Source organism: Balaenoptera musculus, chromosome 1 (assembly GCF_009873245.2).
Source record: "Balaenoptera musculus isolate JJ_BM4_2016_0621 chromosome 1, mBalMus1.pri.v3, whole genome shotgun sequence".
NCBI classification, from domain to species: Eukaryota; Metazoa; Chordata; class Mammalia; order Artiodactyla; family Balaenopteridae; genus Balaenoptera; species Balaenoptera musculus.
This window is the reverse complement of record NC_045785.1, coordinates 83,413,380-83,436,351: the sequence shown is the minus strand read 5'-3', so window position 1 is coordinate 83,436,351 and position 22,972 is coordinate 83,413,380. Positions and strand designations below refer to the sequence as shown.

The following is a 22,972-nucleotide window of genomic DNA, read 5'->3' as shown; positions in this document are numbered from 1 at the left end:
GCTTTGGGAGGAAGGTTGGACTAAATGACCACTAATGACCCTTTCAAATGTAAAACTCTATGATTGAATAAATTTTAGGTAATAATTTCTAACTTATGAGTCATAACAACCAAATAGGTGACAGAAGGTCTCCAAAGGAGATATATTTACGAATGAAAAGCAAATGTTCTGATGGGATCTAAATATTTGTTGATAATAAATGAGATTTCTTGAGAAGATAACAGGATGTTGCTCTTGATTAGAGATAGATCATTTTAAAATAATGGAATTAGAGAAGTATTGTATTTCAGAATGTGTTTAAACATTTGTTCTTTAATCCATTTACCATATTCAAAACCCATATTTACAAACAAAATAGCCAAGAACTGAATAAGACAACTAAAACAAGCTTTGGGTGAATCTTTTTTGAGAAAGCCTAAAGGTCTGCACTTTGTTCATTGTTTGGGAAATCTGACTTCAACACTTTAAGACAAAAATTTCAATATGTTGGTCTTAAAGACGTGGGATTCAAAATTCTTTCATTTATTCCTTCATTCAAGAAATACATAACTGGAAAAAAAAAAAGAAATACATAGCTGGGAAAAAAAAAGACATAGTAAACCTCCACTAAAACACTACAGACTGAGCAATATGGATAATTCCAAAAGGAAAATGAGATAATCTATGATATATTTTAACAGGCTTTTAAAACATTAATTTTATTACAAAGTCATAATCGTCCATTAAATAAAATTTTTAAAAAAATGGGAAGAGTAAAAAGATCACCCATAATCATATTATTTAATAAATAACTACTGTTATTATTTTTTTATTTCTTTTGAGTGTTTTTACACATGCAATTTTTATATAATTATAATATCACTGTAGAAGTTATTTTGAACTTTAAAATACTAATCTTTGGATAAGTTGGCGGAAATTTCTTAGTTTGTTGGAACTTAAACCTAATTCCCTAGAGCTTTAATTTAGTGCCTTGGCTTTCCTTTGTGGACCTTAAATATAAGTCTTTTGAATTAAAAAAAAATTATAACATAGGTTTGTGTTTAAACAACATTAAAGTGGATTTTAAAAAACTAGAATTAAAGAAAAACAAAAGCGAAACTAGAATTTTATAAACTTAATGGCCAGATTGTAAAATTAGATTACAGATAAGTAGCTGGATACCTAAATGGTCAGAACTGACAGTTGTTGCCATCAGCCTTAATAGCACACATAGTGTCAACCATAAATTATTTGGCCACTGTTTGTTTAATGGCAATCTCCTTTGTTAGACTCTAGGCTCTGTGAGGCCAGGGCTACGTCTGTCTAGTGCACAGCAGTATCCCTAGTGCTTGCTTATTGCCTGGTGCAGGCTTGGTTCTTAGTAAAATTTGAATGAGTCAATGAGTGGTTCATTTACTGGGAGGTTTGGGGGTGGCCATGCATCCATCCATCCATTCATTCATCCATCATCAGATACCTTATGGAGAACCTGCCATGCGCCAGGCACTTTGCTGAGCACCACAGACACAGGGTTGAGCAGATGCAGTCCACCCACCCTGGGAGGAGGAGCTTGCCACCTGGTGGAAAAGGAGTAAAGTCCTTCACCATGGGCCCTCAAACACCTCTTCCATGGATCTCTTGCCTGATGGTCTACTATGGAAGCTATTCCTTTGTATCAAGGCACTGTTCCTTTAAATCACAAATATGCTGGGAGATGGGCTTGTCAGTCATTCACAATTCAGGGCTTTTGAGAACTAGTTTCTCAAATTTTGGAGGGGAGAGGGAGAAGGCAGGTCATACAGCCATGGAAGGAGCATTCAGGGAATCATTTTCTCCCTTCTCTGTAGCAGGAGGCCCCAGGCCATGGGGAGGCAGCAGTGTAACAGCAAACATGCTCAATTGGCTGAGTCCATCACCACCTGTGAGGTGACAGGCAGCTCAGGTGCCTTACCTGCCTAAAGGCGATGCAGATCAAATGGGGCTGCAGGTATGTTGGGGCCCTGGGAGTCACACCGGCCATGCTCTCCCCCCATCAGGGAGGAGGCCAGCCTCTCAGACCTGCTGCTCTGCAGACGCCTCTCCTGTGCAGCTTCTTCTCTAGAGGAAGCCCTTCTGGTCTCCTGCACCAATGCCACAGGAACACTAGCTGGGTCTCCTTTTCCCTCCATCTTGTGGGCAGAGGCTGGAGCTGAGCTCCCAGCCACCCCAGGCAGGAAGGAGGCTGTGCTGGAGAAAAGTCAGACCTGGGGGGAGAGGCAGAGCTTGAACCAAACTCTACTTTATTGCCAACAGTCCCAGCCACCAGGGCAGCCCTCCTGGCCCCCTGCAGCTCCTGGCCCTGGGGCACTGAGCCTCCTGAGAGGCGGCCCACAGAGGCCTGCCATGCTCTGTCCTGTCCAGCAGGACCTCATTTCAGTCACATGTGCATGAGGACAAGGCAACTCCTCCCTCCTTCCCTGACTCACATGGAGGTGATTGTGCAGGGCTGCAGTCAGGGTGGAGGTGGGCCGGGGCTGGAGTGGAGGCCTCACTTTGCCTCTCCCTCAGCTCCGGAGGATTCCCAGGTTCTAGCTTATTCTCTGTGTAGTTCTCACGCTGTCTCCTCTCCTCATGAGGTGGATCCGAGAGGAGGAGAAATGCTCAAATAAACACAAGGCCAATGGCTCCCTCAGCTGGTCTCAGACAGGAAGCTCTGTCTCTCAGACCTCAGAGAAGGCTTGGGGAAGGGAGGAAAGGTGGCCTTCCTACGCTGCATTCCTGAGGGAAGCATGCATAGCGTCCACGTGGTTTTACCTGTTAGCAGTGCCATAGTTTAAAAAAGTTACAGTATAAGAATTAGAGTTGGCATGGTTGAGGAAATGAGTTCTGCTTGTTGAGTATAAATCTGAATGCAAGGAAATAACTGCTCATTTCTGTAAAAGATTTTATTCAAGTATTAATTTCACCCTGTATTTTAAAAAGACAAGTGCTTGAACATTGATTTTTCACATTCAGATGTGAAGCAGGTAGTAAAGGTGTTATTATTTCTATTTCTGACAGGTGGGGAAACTGGGGCTGCAGAGAAGCCATAGGACCTTCCCTGTGGGAGAATCTTGAGTCTGTGCCCTGAGCTGGTTCTTGAGGACTATGGTCACACGAGCCAAGTCTGAACATCGCAGAATCCTGACACACAGTGAGTTCTTAATAAATGCCAGCCAATCAGAGCCCCCCCGCCACCCTTTACATAACTTCTCTGGTGTCCTATGCTTTTCCTCTTAGCATGCCATGCACCAGGTAGTTGACCCGTGAACTACATGGTTTGAACTGCGCAGGTCCACTTATACACGGATCTTTTTCAGTAGTAAATACTATAGTACTATACGATCTGCGGTTGGTTGAATCTGAGGATGTGGAACGGTGGATAAGAAGGAATGATGTATATGGAGGGCTGACTATAATTTATACACAGATTTTTGACTTCGTGGTGGGTCAGCGCCCCTAACCCCTGTGTTGTTCATGGGTTCAATGTATATACTTATTTGTTCAACGTCAATCCTTCCACACCCATTTCTTTTTTTTTGGAGTATAGTTTTTTCAGTTTCAGGTGTATAGCAAAGTGAATCAGTTATACATACACATATATCCACTCTTTTTTAGATTCTTTTCCCACGTAGGCCACTACAGAGTGTTGAGTAGAGTTCCCTGTGATGTACAGTAGGTCCTTATTAGTTATCTATTATATGTATAGTAGTGTGTACATGTCAATCCCAATCTCCCAATTTATCCCTCTTCCACCCTCCATTTCTTTTTTCCTTTTTTTTCTTTTTTAGGTTTTCTTTTTTTTTTTTAATTAATTAATTAATTAATTTATGGCTGTGTTGGGTCTTCGTTTCTGTGCGAGGGCTTTCTCTAGTTGTGGCAAGCGGGGGCCACTCTTCATCGCAGTGCACGGGCCTCTCACTATCGCGGCCTCTCTTGTTGCGGAGCACAGGCTCCAGACGCACAGGCTCAGTAATTGTGGCTCACGGGCCCAGTTGCTCCGCGGCATGTGGGATCCTCCCAGACCAGGGCTCGAACCCATGTCCCCTGCATTGGCAGGCAGACTCTCAACCACTGCGCCACCAGGGAAGCCCCCTAGATTTTCTTTTTTGATGTGGACCATTTTTAAAGTCTATATTGAATTTGTGACAATATTGCTTCTGTTTTATGTTTTGGTTTTTTGGCCCAGAAGCATGTGGGATCTTAGCTCCCCGACCAGGGATTGAACCCACACTCCCTGCATTGGAAGGTGAAGTCTTAACCACTGGACCACCAGGGAAGTCCCATCCCACCCTCCATTTCTTGATGACAGATACCAAATCTGTTTTGTTCAACACCTGTGTGCTAGCAAATTGCCTGGCACAGTGGAGGCCCTCGCCAAATAGGTTCTAAAGTAAGGAATGAAAAACAGCATTTCTCATAGCAATTCTGCACAGTTGTGACACTTGGCCACTTTTTGCCTCAACTGCCAATTAATTAAATGGGAGTAATATATCCTTTCTCAAGGATCAGTTGCCCTTCTAAAAGTTGGGAAATGCTGATGCTTGGGAAATGCTGCTGTCCCCATGGAGGTTCCAGGCTGGTGTGCTGGAGAGCACGCTCCCAGAGGCTCCACAATGCCACGGCCAATTTCTTCTCTTTCCCCACCCATGTATTAATTGGAAGGAGATGTTATCTTTCACAAGACCCAATAAAATTCTTAATTTATACCCCAAACAGAAGTTGGGACATTGCTATGTTATGAAGGAAAATCAGATCAGAAACTATCTCAAGGAACCCCTGAAGTAGAGGCCCTTTGAAGGCCACCATTGGTCTTGGATCATTTGTCTAAAATCTTCCGTTGTGCTCTCTTTTCCATGCCCCAGGCCAGGCACTGGAAGTCCGCTCAGAAGCTACCCAGCGTGCAGACACTGAGGCGTGTCGTAATGAGGACACCGTGTGTGTGTGTGTGTGTGTGTGTGTGTGTGTGTGTGTGTGTCCTGGAAGCAGGCCAGGTGCTCAGGGAGAGGCCTAAGGATCTCTAGTAAGTCTTGAAGGACAAATGCAAATTAGGAAGCAAAAGAAGATGTTCAAGGTCAGGGGTCCCCAACTCCCGGGCCACGGACCAGTACCAGTCCGTGGCCTGTTAGGAACCGGGCTGCACAGCAGGAGGTGAACGATGGGCAGGCGAGCGAGCAAAGCTTCATCTGTATTTACAGCTGCTCCCCGTCGCTCACATTACCACCTGAGCTCCGCCTCCTGTCAGATCAGCAGCTGCATTAGATTCTCATAGGAGCACAAACCCTACTGTGAACTGCGCACGCGAGGGATCTAGGTTGCACGCTCCTTATGGGAATCTAATGCCTGATGATCTGAGGGGGAGCTGAGGTGGTGATGCTAGCGCTGGGGAGCGGCAGCAAATACAGATTATCATTAGCAGAGAGGTCTGACTGCACAGAGACCATAATAAATCAATGCGCTTGAATCATCCCGAAACCATCTCCCCCCACCCCATCGGTGGAAAAATTGTCTTCCACGAAACTGGTCCCTGGTGCCAAAAAGGCTGGGGACCACTGTTCTAGGTGAAGAGGACAGGATGATGAAAGCCACAAAGGTGTGAGAACTCCCAGCAAGTCTGGAATCCATCTCTGCATGTTTTCATAGGGTGTGTATATGGATTAGTGGTTACTGTTTGTTCCAGGTGACAATGCTTTCTCACCTTGGAGTGTCTGCAAGAGTGGTTACCCAGTGTGATTTTGAGAAACCACACTCCTGGCCAGCTGATGCCAGTGGGGGGATGAGAAGGCACCCCATTTCCAGCTACTTCCTTAACAGGGATCCCAAAAGAGCACTGTATTGCTATATTTATGATTCAGTTTTTGGAAATGGAAAGACCTCTTGCCAAATCCCTGTCAACAGAGGTGGGAACTAGGATGGGGTGCCCAGGGCCTGGGAGAGGTGAGTGGGCTAAACCTTGGGGTTTCCCAGAATTTCAGAATTAGAAGGGGCTGAAATGGGTAGGTTGGCTGGCCTCCCCTGGACGCTGATGTCTGAGACTTCTGTGGAAAAGTCCAGTGGGTTGCACGCTTGCCCTCTGGCTGGCTTGTGAAGGAACATGACCTTAACCAGTTTGGGCCAGTTTACCTTTAGGGTGGACCACTGGGCAGTAGGCCTGGGAGAGGCACACCCTCAGATCAGCCTGTTCCTCAGCACAGGAGGTTGCTTTGTTTCCCTCAAGGCTCGTCTGCTTATGTTGACACTGATTCTTCTTGTAAAGTGATTCATGGGCAGGGTTTTACTCACAGGTGAAAAAACCATAAGGCATGGATCTCCATGAGGTCATTTTGCTCCCACCTGGGAGGTAAAGCCTTCTTTCTAACTCAGGCTGATACAGGGTTTTGTACCACCATCGTCACCATAAACTAATGAGTAGCCCATTTTCTTATTGAGGCTCCTACAAGTTACCACATTTCCGGGGTGTCCAACTCTCACCAGCAGCTCAGGTTTCTGTCCCAGTGAACTAATGTTCTCATCAGTAGTTCCCTCTGATAAGCTGAGGAAAGTGGAGAGTTTAAGGACTGAAAACTAATTGGGGAAAGTGGTCACTTAAACTTCCTACCCGATCAATGATCCCTTTGCTCTAGTCTAGCCTTCTCAGGATTTGGGGTGCAGTGAGAAGTGGATCTGCTATTTATCTCACATATATTCATGTCTCCGGGCTCCTCCTTCACTGGAACCACAGACTGGAAGGGACCTTCGGGATGATTTAGCCCACCCTGCATCGTGCATTGAGCTCAAAGGCCCAGAGACGTTTTGCCTGAGAGCACACAGTTATTAGTGAAGGGATGGACCCAGAACCCAGGCTTTTTGACATCCAGCTCGGTGCTCAGTCCACCAGCCCACGCTGCCTCCATGCTCATGTTCAGCCCTGGGTATTTTATTACCTTCTTTCCCCCAACCCTTCGTGGCTTTGTAACCAGAGCACAGTGGTCTTTATGCAGATGATACTTAGGAAAAGTGTAGCCTAACTTTTGATTTGCTGGGGGTTGTCATGTCAGCTTGCGGGAAATGCACTAGAAGTGTGTGGGGAAACACTGCAAGGCATCCGCCATGACTTCCACGTTCGCTTTTCAAGGAATGGGGCAGTGATATCATTCATTCTTGAACAGAAAAAACAAACCAAGCTTGTTTTCAGGCTCTAGCACAGCACTTCACACAGAGGCCGGAATTCCCCTGCTGGCCATCATGCTGAGTACAGGGCATCACCAGTACTGTAAAGTCTCTGGATCTTTTGGGCTTAAATGGAAAAGCATCATCTCTAAGGTGGGGAAGAAAGTACAGGCTTTGTAGTTTAAGAAAAATCCAAGTAATATCCCTTGGAATATTAGCTACCACTGTGGCCTGCTTTCTATGTGTCAGTTATGGTGCTCCTATTAACTCATTCAGTGCTCAGCCCTAAGTGGTGAAATTATATTATTCCCAATTTTATGAATGAGAAGAGTGAGACTCAGTGGCTTGTCCAAAGTCATAAGGTAGAGTGTTGCAGAACGTGGAGTCAAATTGGCTGACTGTAAGCCCTCCAATCCAGAAATGTCTGAAGACATGGCAGGAGGGCTCCCAGGGATAAAGGCCACTGAGCTGCCATCTCCTGCCAGATGCTGGGCTTCTGTTCTCCATGCTCAGACTCCTAACGGGAACAGCAGAACACTTGTTCACGTTCTCACCTCCACATCCTATCCCCATAGAAGGGTGAAAAAGAAGCAGAGGAGATCCAGCCACCTCCACTTGCCCTCTCAATGTTTGTCACCATGAGCTGCAGCAATGAGGATGGACTGGACTCTGGTGTGATGGGTTGGCACATGGCCTCAAGTTTCTGGTGCTGGGGTTTGGAACACAGCTGCACTTGCTCCGGGGAGGAAGAGGCATGCTGTTTACCAGCACCAAGTCTCTGAACTCATTCTAGTGACCTTTGAGAATTCACTCTCTATGGGAATAAAAGTTGTGGAGAAGGAATTTTTTTATCCTCTACACACGTCTAGGTCGAATTATTATTGCCAAATAAAACAAGTATAATTTTCCCCTCCCATAATCTTAAACAGACATACTCTGGAAACATTTTGTCCATGTCTTCAGAAGATTGCTTTGCTTTTTCTGGTGTCAGGTCAACAGAAAAATGTGACACCCTAGTCGTGAAAGCCTGGGCCAGTTTTTGAGCGATATCTGTATAACTGGTGCATTTTATTTTGTTATTACTTTTTGTTTGCCCTTCATCATACACTCCTCAATAGAACTAAAGACACTCTCTGCTCTAAGGAAGCTCATGATCTAATGATGCCTTTGGGAAGTCACTGGTTTTTATTGTGGATATTTTGCAAATCAAAAAAAACCAAAAAAGGTCAATGCAAGTTGTAAACCTATTAAGAAGGAAACGGAGAAGCTACAAAGTGTCACAGAGATTTGTTATTCTTGGAGTTTGTTTTTCTCTCTGTAAGGAAATGGGTTGGTTTTTTTGGTTTTGTTTTTAAAACCAATTGCAAAAAAAAACCCCATTAAACGTGGTGGGAGGATATACCCATAGGACCACTTTATAAGGAGCAATGAGCACTTGAAAATTATCAATATTCCTTTAAATTTAGGAACACTTTGAGTGCTCTGAGTGAATAAATGAGAGGGAGTAAAGAGCTGGGTAAATATGTAAGCTCCATTCTGCAGTTAGTTTTCTAGAGGGATGCTGAGTTATATAAGGAAGTGAGCAAAGCTTAGAGAGCTAGAGTCCAGATGATTCCACCCAGAAGGTTCTCCCAGCGCAGTGGGGAAGAAGAAGAATGCCATTTCCTTCTTACTATCTGGACTGGCTGGAAATCCCCTGGTCTGGTGGTTCCACTGGTGTGAGGAGCATCGCCACCCCTCCCTGCTCTTCCCCTTCCCCACCCTTGCCCCTTCATAATTCCCAAGGAACCTGAAGCCCTCAAGCCAGTCAAGCTCACTGAGACTCAGTGTATCTCCCAGGATCTTCTCTGACACATGGAAGAAGAAGGAATATTTCTTAGTTCGATGATTTGCTTCTAGTTTATTTAAGGGTCAACAGCCAAAGGTGAAAAAGGGATGTAAAGACCAGATCTAGGTGAGGCAGTGACGACGGCGGCGGCGAGAGGATGAACAACAAGTTCGACGCATTGAAAGATGACGACAGTGGGGACCAGGATCAGAATGAAGAAAACAGCACACGGAAAGATGGTGAGAAGGAAAAAACGGAACGAGACAAGAGTCAGAGCAGCAGCAAGAGGAAGGCTGTTGTCCCTGGGCCAGCAGAGCACCCCCTGCAGTATAACTACACTTTCTGGTACTCCAGAAGAACCCCTGGCCGTCCCACCAGCTCACAGAGCTACGAACAGAATATCAAACAGATTGGCTTCTTTGCCTCTGTGGAGCAGTTCTGGAGGTTTTACAGCCACATGGTACATCCCGGGAACCTGACAGGCCACAGTGACTTCCATCTCTTCAAAGAAGGAATTAAACCCATGTGGAAGGATGATGCAAATAAAAATGGTGGCAAGTGGATTATTCAGCTGCGGAAGGGCTTGGCATCCCGTTGTTGGGAGACTCTCATCCTGGCCATGTTGGGGGAACAGTTCACGGTTGGGGAGGAGATCTGTGGGGCTGTGGTCTCTGTCCGGTTTCGGGAGGACATTATTTCAATATGGAATAAGACTGCCAGTGACCAAGCCACCACAGCCCGCATCCGGGATACGCTTCGGCGAGTGCTTAACCTACCTCCCAACACCATTATGGAATACAAAACCCACACCGACAGCATCAAGGACAATTCAAGCTTTCGAAATACAAAAATCACATTGTGAAAGTACACAAGCTGGCAATAATCCTTTTCTGTATGCGTGTGTTTGTCCGAAACGGATGGGAGGTCTCCGGCTGGCCCTTCCATCTGCTCACAGAGGGGACGTCCCTGAGCCTCGTGCTGCCCTTTTGCACTCATTCCTGGAGGACGGATTCCGCTAGACACCCTCCAGCATCGCTGACCTTATAAAGCAGAAAAAATGGAAAGCGTGACTTTGTAATAGACAAACTTTTTTTTAATGGGGTTCTGTGGGGGGAGTTCAGCCTTTCCTTTTGCTGTGTGCTGTCCAGATGCCTCCCGGGCACCCTGTCGTGCTCTCCTGTGCTGTACGAAGGGCGTCGTGACCACGTGTACAAGCCAGAGCTGTCGACTGAGCGTGATCAGTATTATGAATGTCTGTGCATCCAGGAAAAGCTTTTTGTTGGAGAGTCCCGGAATAGCTATAAATGCTGTCTTCTAGATCTGCCATTAAATTATTGGGACATTTTGTTTAAAAAAAAAAAAAAAAAGACTAGATCTAAACATTGTTAAGGTAGAAAACTGGTACTTTGAGAGTCGGCATTTCTGCATTCAAGGGTAGAAATGGAAATTTACCTTTGGGGCACCCTAGTCATTTTTGAAGAAACGGCTAGGTGGCCCTTCCTCCATTATGCTGGCCGGTATAGCAGCAGGTGACCTTGTTTTCCCATTTTGGAATATCTGGGGGGTGCATTTTGTTCATTGTTGTATCTGTAGCACCAAGAGCTGTGCCTGGTGCAAAACAGATAAATATCTGTAGGAATGAATGAATGTTTGATCAGTGGAGGTAATTCTCTTAGGCTGCCAAGATGTGAGGGCTGGGAAGCATGTCTGAGAACCCTGCATGGGAGCTTGACATGCACTTTTTAAGAAGTTATATAATTAATAGCGACTGGAAAGAGTTGAAATAGCATGCTTGGCACCACAGTTACTGTAGGCACTTATGGCTTGACCTGAGGCCTTTGCACAGTCTGTCACACTGTCTCCATTGAAAATGCATCTGAGTCCCAAGAATTGGCTTATAAGTGACCTTGGGAAATACAAACCAATCTTAGTTGAAACCTGCCTGAAACTCTGGTTCAGCTGTGGCTGTTTAGCAATATGTCCACAAATAAGGCATTGCTGGGAAACCCAATGGCCTTTATTCTTGTGGTTTGTTCCTAGCAGGAAGCGTTGGTGTAGTATCAGGAATGTAGACTTGGACTTTGTAGACCACTTTGCAGCTGTGACATTTTCCTAAGTGTCCCAAGAAGACCAGAGGATCTTAAATGGGCCAGGGAGAGGTCCTTCCAGGTATGTTAATATCTTAGATGCTCTGGCTGAGCAGAGTGTGACTCAGAAACATCCCAGTGGCCCCCAGCAGTCACGAGTTTCAGTAAGATGCAGATGAACCAGAGAAAATCAGGGTAATATCACAGAAGATCATAAGGTTTGACATGAGGCTGGTTGATCAGCTCTGAGAGATGGCTGGGCTATCACACACAGCAAATAGCATTATTGCATAATGATGCAGGTTTGAAGGGATATTCTCCTTGTAGGCTCATTCAGGCACCCCGACTTGTTCTCCTGGAGGCTGGGGTTTGTGAGAAGCAGGCAGTCTCAGCTGACATCTGTGCTGAGGCCACAGATATCCAGGCAGAAGCCTGGCACCTTGTTCTTCTGCATGAGGGTCCTGGGGCCTCAGGGGAAGGTGGAGAGTCTAAGGCCTTCTGGCCATAAGACTGTGCCACCCTGCTGATGGAGGGGCTGATATCAGCTCGGAGAGAATTCCAGACTGACTGCTCAGATGTACTTCCTGGAACATGAAGAAGGGGCTAGCAGGTCTTGGCAGGGCATAAGGACAGTGTTGTAATATACTAAGCAAGAGAGAGGTTTTTAAGTAGTAGGAGAGGTTATGCAATCTCTACCAGGATGTGGGGAATCAAGGTAGGGTGAGGGACAGCACTGACCTCTTCAATAAAGGCAGTATCAGTGGTCACTGTGTCCCCTATCAGGGGCTCCTCTGCTAGTGACCAGTTGCAGTGACACTTGTAGCCTCTTGTGTGGGGAGGGAGAAAGCCATGAAGGGCATTAACCAGCCTGAGCAGAAAGATGACACTGGGTTAGCTTCATTTTCAGGTTGGCTCTGCTCAAGCGGTGACAAAGATAAGCACTGGTAATGCCACGTTCATATCCCGCCAGCTTGTTACCAAAGTGGGAAGAATTTTTCTCTTTCCCAGGAGGACCAGTGACAGTTCCAAGGCTGGTGATGCTCACTGGCTCAGCATGAGTCAGGTAGTATGACTGTGACCTTGATCAGCTAGGCCTGGGGCAGGTAACTACTCTCAAGCCCTTGGCCGGAGACTGGGGGAGAAGTGGTTCTCCAAGAAAAACTGAGTTCCCTTCATCTAAGAAAAGGGCATGAGTGCTGAGCAGCAAAAAAGTCACATTTCCACACCTTCTGACTTGAAATGAATGTGTGACTGGGTGTAAGTCAAAGCCAGAATTTCAATGAAGAACCAGTCACCTAAGGTCTTCATGTAGCTGCAGTGTTCCTAGAAAGTGAAGGGGTTTCCCTGACCTGCTCTAGAATGTTTCTTAAGAAGTAAAGCATGCTCAAGCACTTAGCACTGGAAAATAATCACGTGACTAACAAACAAACGGACTGGAAACTGGGGGAAGGGCAGGCAGGAACCTAAGAGAGAAGGGTCATATCCTTTCAACAAATAGGCAGCATTACTTAGAATAAAGGAGGAAATGAGGCAAGAATTGAAATAATGAAGTGGTTATTTTTTTTGGCCAAAAAAATGGTGCAACATCTGTGTTAATATTTAGCCTAAAGAAAACCCCAGTAATTTCCGTTATTGTGATATTATTAGATGACAGCGACATTTTTTATTTCTTCTGTATCATTTTTTAAGTTATGAGTTAATCTAATCTGGCACTCATGTCCTTCTCCATCAGGTAAAGTCCCTCTCATTCTTCAGTGGTCCCTCTTTGAAGGTACCATTCGTGTACCTTCTTTCCAGATTCACGTAGGGGGAGATCCTTTTTCTCTCTTTCTTGTCAGCTTTTCTGCTTTTGTACCTACCGCTAAGATAGCACTTACCATGTTGCACTGTGGTTTTTCATTTGTTCAAAAAGTTCTTTTGGGCAAGACAGACTTGAGGTACATCATTTGACTTCTCTGAAAGTCAAAGGGGAATAACAGTTCCTTCCACAGAGAGGTGCTGTGAGAATTCAATTAAAGAAGCTGATGCATGAAAAGCACATAGCATGATATCTGGCACATGGTGAGAGCCCAGTAAATATTAGTGCATTTTAGTATTTATTCTCATTGAAATAATAGTAATTATTATTGATATGTATTTTACCAGATGATGAGTTCCTAGAGGACAGCGGCTGTTCTGAGGTCATAGTAGATACTCTATATATGTGGAAAGAAAAAAAGACAGGGAAAGGAGGGGAGGATAGGGGAAGAGAGGGAGAGATGGAGGGGAAAGAGGGAGGAAATAATAATGGGAACAACTAAGAAGGGAGCACTGCCAGGTTTGTCCAGAAGTAATAGCCAATGTAGCTAGAACTAGCCTATCCAGCAAAGAAGGATCTAGAAAACGTTTGTTTTATAGATGAGGAAATGTAGGGGCCAAGAAAAGTTAAGGAGCAGGTCTAAGACCACGAAGTGGGGCTGGAATACAGGCTGTCTCCCGGGGTTACTCCTCACAGCCCCTGCTGTTGCCGGATCAGCTTTTTGTCCTCTCCATTTTCCTTAGCAATGCCAAGGCATCCACATGGCTTGATAAACCTCAGCTGACCTCTGCCACTGGGAGAATAGGACATTTCCTGTCCACCCCCAGATGGAGACCGAGGAAAACGTAGGTATTTGGTGGGAATTTTTCAATGTCTCCTGTGAAAACCAGAAGACAGCCATTAAGGTGTAACACGGTCCTGGCCTTAATGTGGTTGGCTCCAAGGGATCAAATCCTACCCGCACCCGTAATGAGGCTCACTGACTCTGATTGCAAGTGATGAGGCAGTTAAAGAAATACAGCGTTATGTCCTTGAATATAGGTTTGGACTGAACTGCCTACAAGGATTACTGCCTTGCTTGGGAAATGGGCTTGCATTTAGCTGATATAAGAGCCTAGACAGGGTATCTGCAGCTCCTTCTAGAGGGAGTATCAGAAAAGAAACCCATTCCTGTGTTTGGGTGGATCTGGTTCCTTAGAAGTGAGTGAAAACTAATATAGAGACTTGCAGGGGATGCTTAAGAGGGGATGTAGGAATGAACTTGAGAAAAAAGAGCCACACTGGGTGTTGTAAGGTCTGAAATATATTTTAAAATATTTCCTCACAGGCAGTGTGCTCTCATGCATGTAGTTTACATTATACTCTAGGTACAATCATTTGCCCTAATCGGGAATTCACACCCTAAGGTGGCAAGCCAGCATTCTAATTAGGAGGCCTGTATTCCAGAAGCAGCTACTATAAGAGCTTCCATGATCTTTATCTCTGATCAATAGCAGTTGCTTTACCAGTTGGCATAGAAATAGGTTTCCATTGATGAAAGCAGTGGCTTTTTAATTGGCATAATGGATACTACCAGTGGGGTTTCAATAGCGAGATTGCTAGTTGTAAAGATATGTGGATTGTCTAAAATATTTTAGAATAGCCCTTGCTTGAAAAGAGTATAAAAAACCAGACAGTTCGGTAGCTCTTGGTGAGCTTCCTGTGTCCAAATTTGAATTTAGAAGATTCTGGTTGCTCGATAATTATTGTAAGATTAATTGAATTCTGCTCCTAGAATATTGTCACATTTTCTGACATGATGATGTGATGTCAGGAGCTATAGCAGCTTCGCCTTAACTATGAAGGACGAAAGCCAACGTGTTGAATGTTATTAGTTATGTAATGCTCCCTAACAAATTACCCCGAAATTTAGTGGCTTAAAACAACAACAATCATTTATTACTTTCCAGTGGTTTCTGTGAGCCAGGAATTTGGGAGAGGTCCTGGCTTTGGTGTTTCTCATGAGGTTGCAATTAATGTTGGCTAGAGCTGTAATTATCCAAAGACTTGCCTGGGGCTGGAGGACCCACTTCCAAGATGCCTCACTCATATGGCTGGGATAGTGCTGTCTGCTGGAGGGGAGGCTCAGTTCCTCCCCATGTCAGCTTCTCCGTGTGGCCTGAGCTTCCTCACAACATGGTTCCCAGACAAGCATCCTGAAAGAGAGAGTGCCAAGGGGAAGCTGAATCCTTTCTGTGACCTAGCCTCATATAGCATCACTTCTGCCTTACTCTTTGGATTGGGATGGTCACAATCCCCTGCCTAGATCTGGAGAAATATATAGGTGTGGCCATCTTTGTGAAATACAATCTGCTGCACTGTCTTAGTCTACTTTGGCTACCATAACAAATACCATAGGCTGGGTGACTTAAACAACAAATATTTATTTCTTCCAGTTCTGGAGGCTAGAAGTCCAAGATCAGGGTGCTACCACGGTCAGGTCCTTGGTGAGGGCCCTATTCCTGGTTATGCCCTCAAATGGTGTTTCCTTGGTAGGTGCACAAAGAGAGAAAGATCCCATGTCTCCCCCTCTTTTTATAAGGGCATTAATCCCATCACGAGAGCCCCACATTGGAGGTTATGGTTTCAACTTATGAATCTTAGGGGAACACAAACATTCAGTCCATAACATACATTAAAGATAATGTAAAGAGGAAAGATAGAAAAAACCTAGGTCCTTGATACCATAATTGTGCTGCTGAAATAATAAACCTTAGAAACATTTCTAAATGTCTTGTTTCATAAGATAGTACATTTTCTTTATAGATTTATTCTATTATTGTAGCTGAAACTATATTACTTGGTATAAAAGCCAGAGCAAAAGAAATGGGTTCAGATTCTCCCAAAGCTGCTTAGATGATATGACTTCAACCAAAGCATTTAATCCCATTCATTTATTCAACAGATGTTCATCAATGGCCTTCAATGTGCCAACCAGGTACCAGGTACTGTTTAAGACACTAGGGATGCAATATAGTGAGTAAATAGAAATCCCTGTCACCGTGGAGCTAACAGTCTCCTCTGTGTTCTGTGGGTCTCTGTGTGTGAGGGCGGTGGTGGAATGTGGTGGCAAGTGAGAAACCAGATGAATAATTAAACTGATGTGAGTGGCGAGGAGTACGATGGAGAAAAATAAAGCAGGGAAGGAGGATAGAGTGGCGGGGGAAGTCCTCCCCCAAAAAGTGACATTTGAGTAAAGACTTGAAGGAGGTGAGGAAGTGAAGCATGTGCAAAGGCCCATGTGGGAACAGACATGTGTGTGTGAGGAGCATGAAGGAGCCAGTGGGACCCGGGGACTGAGGACCGTAGGAAAGGAGGACGGAAAGGTTATGGAGGGGGCAGCAAATTGTATAGTGATATGGGAAGCCATCTGAGCTTTTGATTAGAGAGTTAATATGATCCGACTTACACTTTAACAGGATCACTTTAGCTGCTGTGTCGAGGATTAGATTGAAGAGGGGCAAGCGTGGAAGCAGGATGACTAGTTGGGAAGCTATTGAAATAACTCGTATGAGGAACGATGGTGAAAATTTGATAGCAATGGAGGTGGTAAGAAGAGGTCAGATTCTGGACGTGTTTTGTTAGAATTTTTTGACAGATTGGAATTGGGCTACAAGAGACAGAGAGGTGGCAAGGGTGACTCCAAGGTTTCGGGACTGGGCAGCGCGAAGAACAGTGTTTTAGGTTTCTATTGCTGCATAACAAGCCAATCTTAGCATAATAAACAATAGCAACATTAATTTTGCTCCCAAATCTGCAATTTGAGCTGGGCTCTGAGGCAACAGTTTGTCTCTGCTCACTTGAGTCAGCTGAGGCAGCTTGAAGTTGGGGGCTGAAATCATCTGAAAGTTTGCTTGCTCACATGTGCAGTGATTGATGCTGATTGTGAGCTGAGGTTGGGTCACCCCTGTGTGGCCTTTCCATGTGGCTGCTTGGCTTCCTCACAACATAGTGGCTGGGTTGCAAAGGTCCAAGGGTGAGTGGCCCCAAAAAGAGAGCAAGCCAGGTAGAAGCTGTATCAACTTTTATGACCTCGCCATGGAAGTCTGTGTCACTTCTGCCATATTTATTGCATCAAGACGGTTACAGAGGGCTTCCCTGGTGGCGCAGTGGTTGAGAATCTGCCTGCTAATGCAGGGGACACGGGTTCGAGCCCTGGTCTGGGAAGATCCCACATGCCGCAGAGCAACTAGGCCCGTGAGCCACAACTACTGAGCCTGCGCATCTGGAGCCTGTGCTCCGCAACAAGAGAGGCCGCGATAGTGAGAGGCCCACGCAACGCAATGAAGAGTGGCCCCCACTTGCCACAACTAGAGAAAGCCCTCGCACAGAAATGAAGACCCAACACAGCCATAAATAAAAAAAAAAAAAAAAAAAAAAAAAAAAAAAGACGGTTACAGAGTTCTGCCAAGAGTCAGACAGAGGGAAATAGACTTCCTCTCTTGATGGGGGAGTAGGAAGAGCACGCAGGAGTAGATATCTTGTTGCAGGATTTGGTTTTGGAAAATAAATTTCGCCACGGATGGAGTGGCCATTTATTTGACATAAAGAAAACTATAGAAGGAGCAGGTTGGGGTGGTTTGAGATCAGGAGCTGGTATCAGGAGTTTGAGATAATTTTGTTTGACATGCCCCTTGGACTTTCAAATGGAGAAGTCAGGCAGGTAGGTGGATCTGTGAATTTAGAGGTCAGGGGTTGTCACCAAGGTATAGTTAATATTTAAAATCAGAAAGCCAGATAATATGACCAAAGAAGTGAGTGTAGACAGAAAAGAATGTGATCCAAGAATCGAGTTCTAGGACACCTGACATTTAGCAGTGAAGGAAAGTGGGGCAAATGAGACTATAGGCCAGGGATGTAGTGTGGCGTCCTGGAAGCCAGGTGAGAAAAGCACTGAAGGAGGGGGCAATGAACCAGATTTTTCAGTTTTGAAGAAGGTGATTCCGTGATGGGAAACACCTGAAAAGGTGTTTGTATTCCTAACTCAGGCTGTTAGCCTCCATCAATCCAAATTCTTCTCTCTTCTGCTGGATCAGAAGCTTCTGGAGGGCAGAGATGTTAGCTTTGGTCATCTCTGGACCCTCTAAGGTCCTATCATGATGTTCTCCACACAATAGATACCTAATAAGTGAGGGTGAACAGACATTAGCAACAAAGGGATACTATATAAGTTAAATTCCCTTAAAAGGGCAGTTATAAGCTTGAGGAATTAGTCGATTCTCATTATTCGTGGTAGTTATGTTCTATAAAGTTGTTGTGAACATCAAATTAGTGAATACTGAACCATCACTCCTGGTAGAAATACAGGGTTAGATTCCTGCGAGCCTCTGATCACAAGTTTCGTCATCCAAGCAATATATAACCATCTATTATGTGTTTCTGTTTAAAGACACCTTATTTATGATATACTGCTGATTCATTAACATTAAGCTCATGGTCAACAACAGCATTATACCTCATGCCTGAACGAAGCTTATCTAACACATATTTTCTCCATCACAGCCTGTCTTCTGATTAGGAACACTAGACAGCACTTCAGCACGTGCTTGGGAGTCACCTTAAACAATGGAATCACCAAAAAAAGGCACGAAAACGTGAAAAAACGCTTCTTAGACTGTGAAAAGAAGGCTTGTTTACAGTAAGAGAGCGTAGAGCAGCCCCCTGTTCTGTCCCCCTCTCCTTGCTCAGACCTTAGCTAGAGATACGTGCATTGGGTGACTCAGCTTTTCTTCTCCTCTGCGCGTGTCTGCTAATGACTGCGGAAGGACAGAGCGTATTCATTTTGCGATTACAAATAAATTTTAGCGAGTACGCAAATTTGAGAATACGGAATCTGAACGATGAGCATAACTGTATCTAACTTGCCTTAAACTGAATGTAAAGCGCCAAAGAAGAAGGGTTTTATAGCTTTTTCTCTGTACATCCATGTGGAAGGGGCCATAACTTCAGTATTTTTTTTTAATTTCAAGATGTCATCAATACTTTGGGGCTTAACACCTTGCACAAATAACTGAAATTATAGCTTACTGTGATCTCATTAGTTTGAAATCAGATTTTATTGCTTTGAAAACGGCTTACCATTTCTGAGTCTATCCTCTTTGGTTAGCATGTTTTTCCTATAGTCCCATAAATCAGATGGTCTGAGTAGGTTTTTCTATTTGGACACTGAGGTCATTGAACAGAACATAAATTGGGGTACCCCTTTACCACTCTCGGGGAAGATAGACTTCTGCAGTGTGTTTCAGGGTCTAATTTTGCTCTGGGCCATAGCTGAGTCCACCTAGAATCCCGCCACAGTACAAAGGTGTTCGTACAGGCTCTCAATATTGTGTCAGTGGCAATTTACAGAAATTTCCTGGAAGATTTAAAAGCCCATAAATGGGCCAGGTAGGTGGAAGTTGGGAAAAGCACAAACTAAATAATAGTATTTATGGAGACTGAGCCAAAGCAGCACTAGATCACCGAGGAGAGGTGACCACGTCCCTCCTGAAGATGCTATGAAAGAAAACTTCTTCCCATGAAGGAAAACAGACCACATTTGGCTGTAAGGGAGAAAAACATCTTGATCTTAATAAGCAATTTCCTAAATAGCTAAATTAAGTTAAATTTAAGAAGAAACTGAAAAATAAAATGAACAGAAATGTGAACCCCAATGTCCTTTAAAAACGCCTTTATAATTTTCCAAGGAACAGTTTTTGGTTTCGTTAAGGAAAAGCAAATTTGTCATCTTTTCTGGCAGCCTCAAACTATTTGGTTTCTAATTCCTAAAGGAGTCATTTAGCTCATTGAAGAGTAAACCCAGCTCCCCCAACAAACACCCACTGCCTGCTTGGAGCTTGGGAATCCCTCTGGGCAGGCTCAAGGGCACCCCCAAGGGCATGGCTCTGTGTCCAGTCCCTGCTGGACACTGCTGCATAGCAAGTCCAAGACAAGCCAAGGGGCTCCAGGAGAGAGGGCAGCACCAATCTTGCCATTAGGGTGGTCAGCTTTCCTCTGCCTCTTCTCTTTCCCTAAAATATTAAGTCTTCCTGCCAAGATAATGTCCTGGCTTGTGCAGATGCAAGAAACAGGGCAGAAGACCACTCCACTTTGTTTTGCCAGGAAGTTAACCTTGGACTCTCAAAGGAGCACTTAGAATTCTGTGGAAGCAACACCCTCCAAATACAGCAACCCCACCATTCTGGAGGCCAGATTGCTGTTGACCTCAGCTTTCCCAGCCACAAAATATTGGGAAAAGGTCTTTGAGGAAAAGGTGGTCACAAAGCCTATCCACTTTTCTCAGGCCAGTGGACCAGGCAGATTAAGGAGGAGGCCCCAGGAGTGGTACGGACATTGCCTAGGATACTGGTTTTGAAGGAGTACTAAAACCCAAGTGGAATAAACTAGAAATGTGATGTCAGTTAACTCAGGCTTTCACTTACAGCTTTTCAGTGGAAGTCAGAGGTTCCTTGTTGCAAGGAAGGGTCTTCTCAATGAAGCATTCCGTTTTGTGATGACTCCATGCAGGCAGCGGGGCACAACTGCAGGCCGGCCTCAGCCTCCCCCTGCTTGTGTCCACAGGTCAAGACTGGAGTCACATTTCCGTCAGCTGACCTGTGAAGCTAAATAATGCGTGGCTCCTAAGATGCTGTTTCCTGGAAATGAAGGTTTTAAAAAAACCTTTTATTGCCTAAACGATAAGCTCTTTAACATACCTCATAAACAGTCTAGCTTAGAAAATCGCCCACAATAAGTGTAAGTAGCCATTCTCCTGTTTTGAATGTGAAGAAAGAAGTATATGATTTTTATTCATGGAATTTTCTAACCTTCACTGTGTTGAACAAAATCCGCTTTCAAGGAGAGTGACATTATTACTGTCTTGGGAGCCCCTGTGTCTGTCTGGCCCTACTGGTTTGACTTGCTTGGTTAATGGTTCTTTCTCTGTCCTCAGCGGCTAGGGATGGACCACTGACAGCGGAACATCTGGTCTCCAAGAGCCAAGTGTTATGGTGAGTGTTTTCTTGCTCTCAAGTGAGGGTGGCCAACTATTGTGGTTTTTCCCGGATGGAGGGTTTTCAGTGCTAAAACCAGGATAGCCCCAGACAAGTCAGTCACGTTATTTCTGGCCAACTTGTGCCGAGGGAAGCAGCAGAGTAAGGGTTTGCCACATACGGGCTCTGGAGCCGACCACCTGGATTAGGGCCTGTCTCCATCATTTCACTCGCCATGTAACTGTGGGTAAGTGACTTAACCTCCCTGCTCTTCAGTTTTTCACACCTAAAAATAACATCTACCTCTTAGGGCTGTTGTGAAGCCAAAGTAAGATAATGTATTCAGAGTGCCTCTCAGTGTGCTGTGCACGTAGGAAGTGCTCATAAATGGTAGCTGCTGCTGTTGTTGTATGTATTATTATCTGCTGGTATAACGGAGTAGTTGGTTGGGCAATCCTGTGGGAAAAGTAGGAACTGATAGATCTGATGTTAACCCAGAGCCAGCCAGAAGTGATCAAATAACATTCATGAAAGCTTAAGAAGGGGGGAAAGTGGGATTATGTTCTTCCTTTTGGAAACTGTTTATCAAAATGAATTTTAATTTGAAAAGTTTGGGTGTCTATAGGGACAAATTTCCACGATCTGGAAAATCCAGGCAGATAGATTTTTTGGATAAGGGAGGCACAACTCTGTGTGCAGGCTCAAAGCTCTGCAGGCCTCTTCAGTGCCCTCAGTGAGGAAGGGAGAGGGAGCCTGTTGTTCTTCATCCCCTCTGGGGCACAGTATTAGGCTGCAGACCCTTGGCATGTGTTATGGAAAACCTGAGCTGGGGCTCCAGACACATGTGTTTTAGATCAGTATTAATAGCGTCTGCTTCTGAAGCTCTTATTTCCTGTAAGCAAATTTTTGCTGAGTCATTTGAGCTCATGCATCTTCTGAGACAGTGGTCACATGACCAGATGAAACTTGTGGGCCCACTGCTTGCCTGTGGGCACATATTTTTGCAAACTTGATCGACTAATATTCCTTCACAGATCACACACTGCATGCCCTGCGTTGACTTAGGGGCCTAGAGTTTACTGGAAGGGGTAGGGTCCAGCTTTGTCCACAAAGAGATTGCTTTCTAGCAGGGAGGACAGGTCCATATTCAAGGACTACAAGTTGAATCTTAAAGAGTTTTCTAAACTATAAACAGAAGTATAAACCGTGTGACCGTTAAGCACAGAGTAATACCTTCTGACTGGGGAGAATCGCAAAGGAAGGCACATTGAGTTAGGCTTTGGAAGAAAAAATAGAATAAGTAGGACTTTGAAAAGCTGAGAAAGGGAAAGAAAGTTTGGGCAGAGGGCGTGAGGAAGCTGTAAAATGTATACAGGTTCAGGGCATCATGTCAGGCAATCGGCATGCTTTATTGGACCATAGGAAGCCCAAAGGCAGTTTCATGGGAGATCAGTTGGGCCAGCTAGTGGAAGATGTGGACTGGATGTGAGACTACAGAGTTTGTGCTTTCTTTCATATGCAAGGAGGAAGGGAAGGCAGTCAAGAAAAAGAGCGGTATGATCATGGCTAGGTCTTAGAAAAAGGAATTGGTCAAGGAGGGAGTCTGTCGGCAGTTCTATGCAGGATGCAGGAAGACAGGAGAGAGCAGAGGTATTAGCTACAAAGCGCAGGTCAGAGTTGTTGAGGCCCTGAACTTTGGAAGTGCCAGAGAGAATGGAAGGGAGGGAAGAAAAGAGACTAAGGAAACACTTGGGAGGTGGAAAGAGAAGATTTATCTACATTTATCTACCTCCAACTCCACTGTGGGAATTGGGCAGGGTGGGAACAACTGGGAATGGAAGAGGGAATTGGATAACAATCTGGATAACAGGTGGTGAAGATGAGGGAAATGGGGTTGTTTAGCTCAGAAAGAAGGTTGACCAGCACCTTAATGAGAGTGTGAAAGAGACCAATGACAACTGTCCCCTGATCTCTTCAGAAAATGGGTCAAGTTAAGGTCTGAAGAATGTGGAGGAGAGGTAAGAAAGAATTTTCAAGTGGGGACCCAACAGCAGGAGACGTTTTACTGTGAGCTCCAATCTTTGCATCACTGCCTGGAGATGGG

The 22,972-nt window shown here is 44.9% G+C and overlaps 1 protein-coding gene across 1 annotated transcript; it reads left to right on the top strand.

Annotated features, from left to right (window-relative positions):
* The first annotated feature begins 9,110 nt into the window (after positions 1-9,110).
* On the top strand, positions 9,111-9,881 carry LOC118884835 (eukaryotic translation initiation factor 4E type 2-like). The gene has a single exon (XM_036832880.1). It carries the CDS (start codon positions 9,132-9,134, stop codon positions 9,834-9,836), a length of 705 nt encoding a protein of 234 aa, XP_036688775.1. The 5' UTR covers positions 9,111-9,131; the 3' UTR covers positions 9,837-9,881.
* The last annotated feature ends 13,091 nt before the right edge of the window (positions 9,882-22,972 follow it).

Coding starts and splice junctions, on each gene's coding strand:
- LOC118884835 (XM_036832880.1), top strand. CDS start 9,132: ATGAACAACAAGTTCGACGCATTGAAAGATGACGACAGTGGGGACCAG.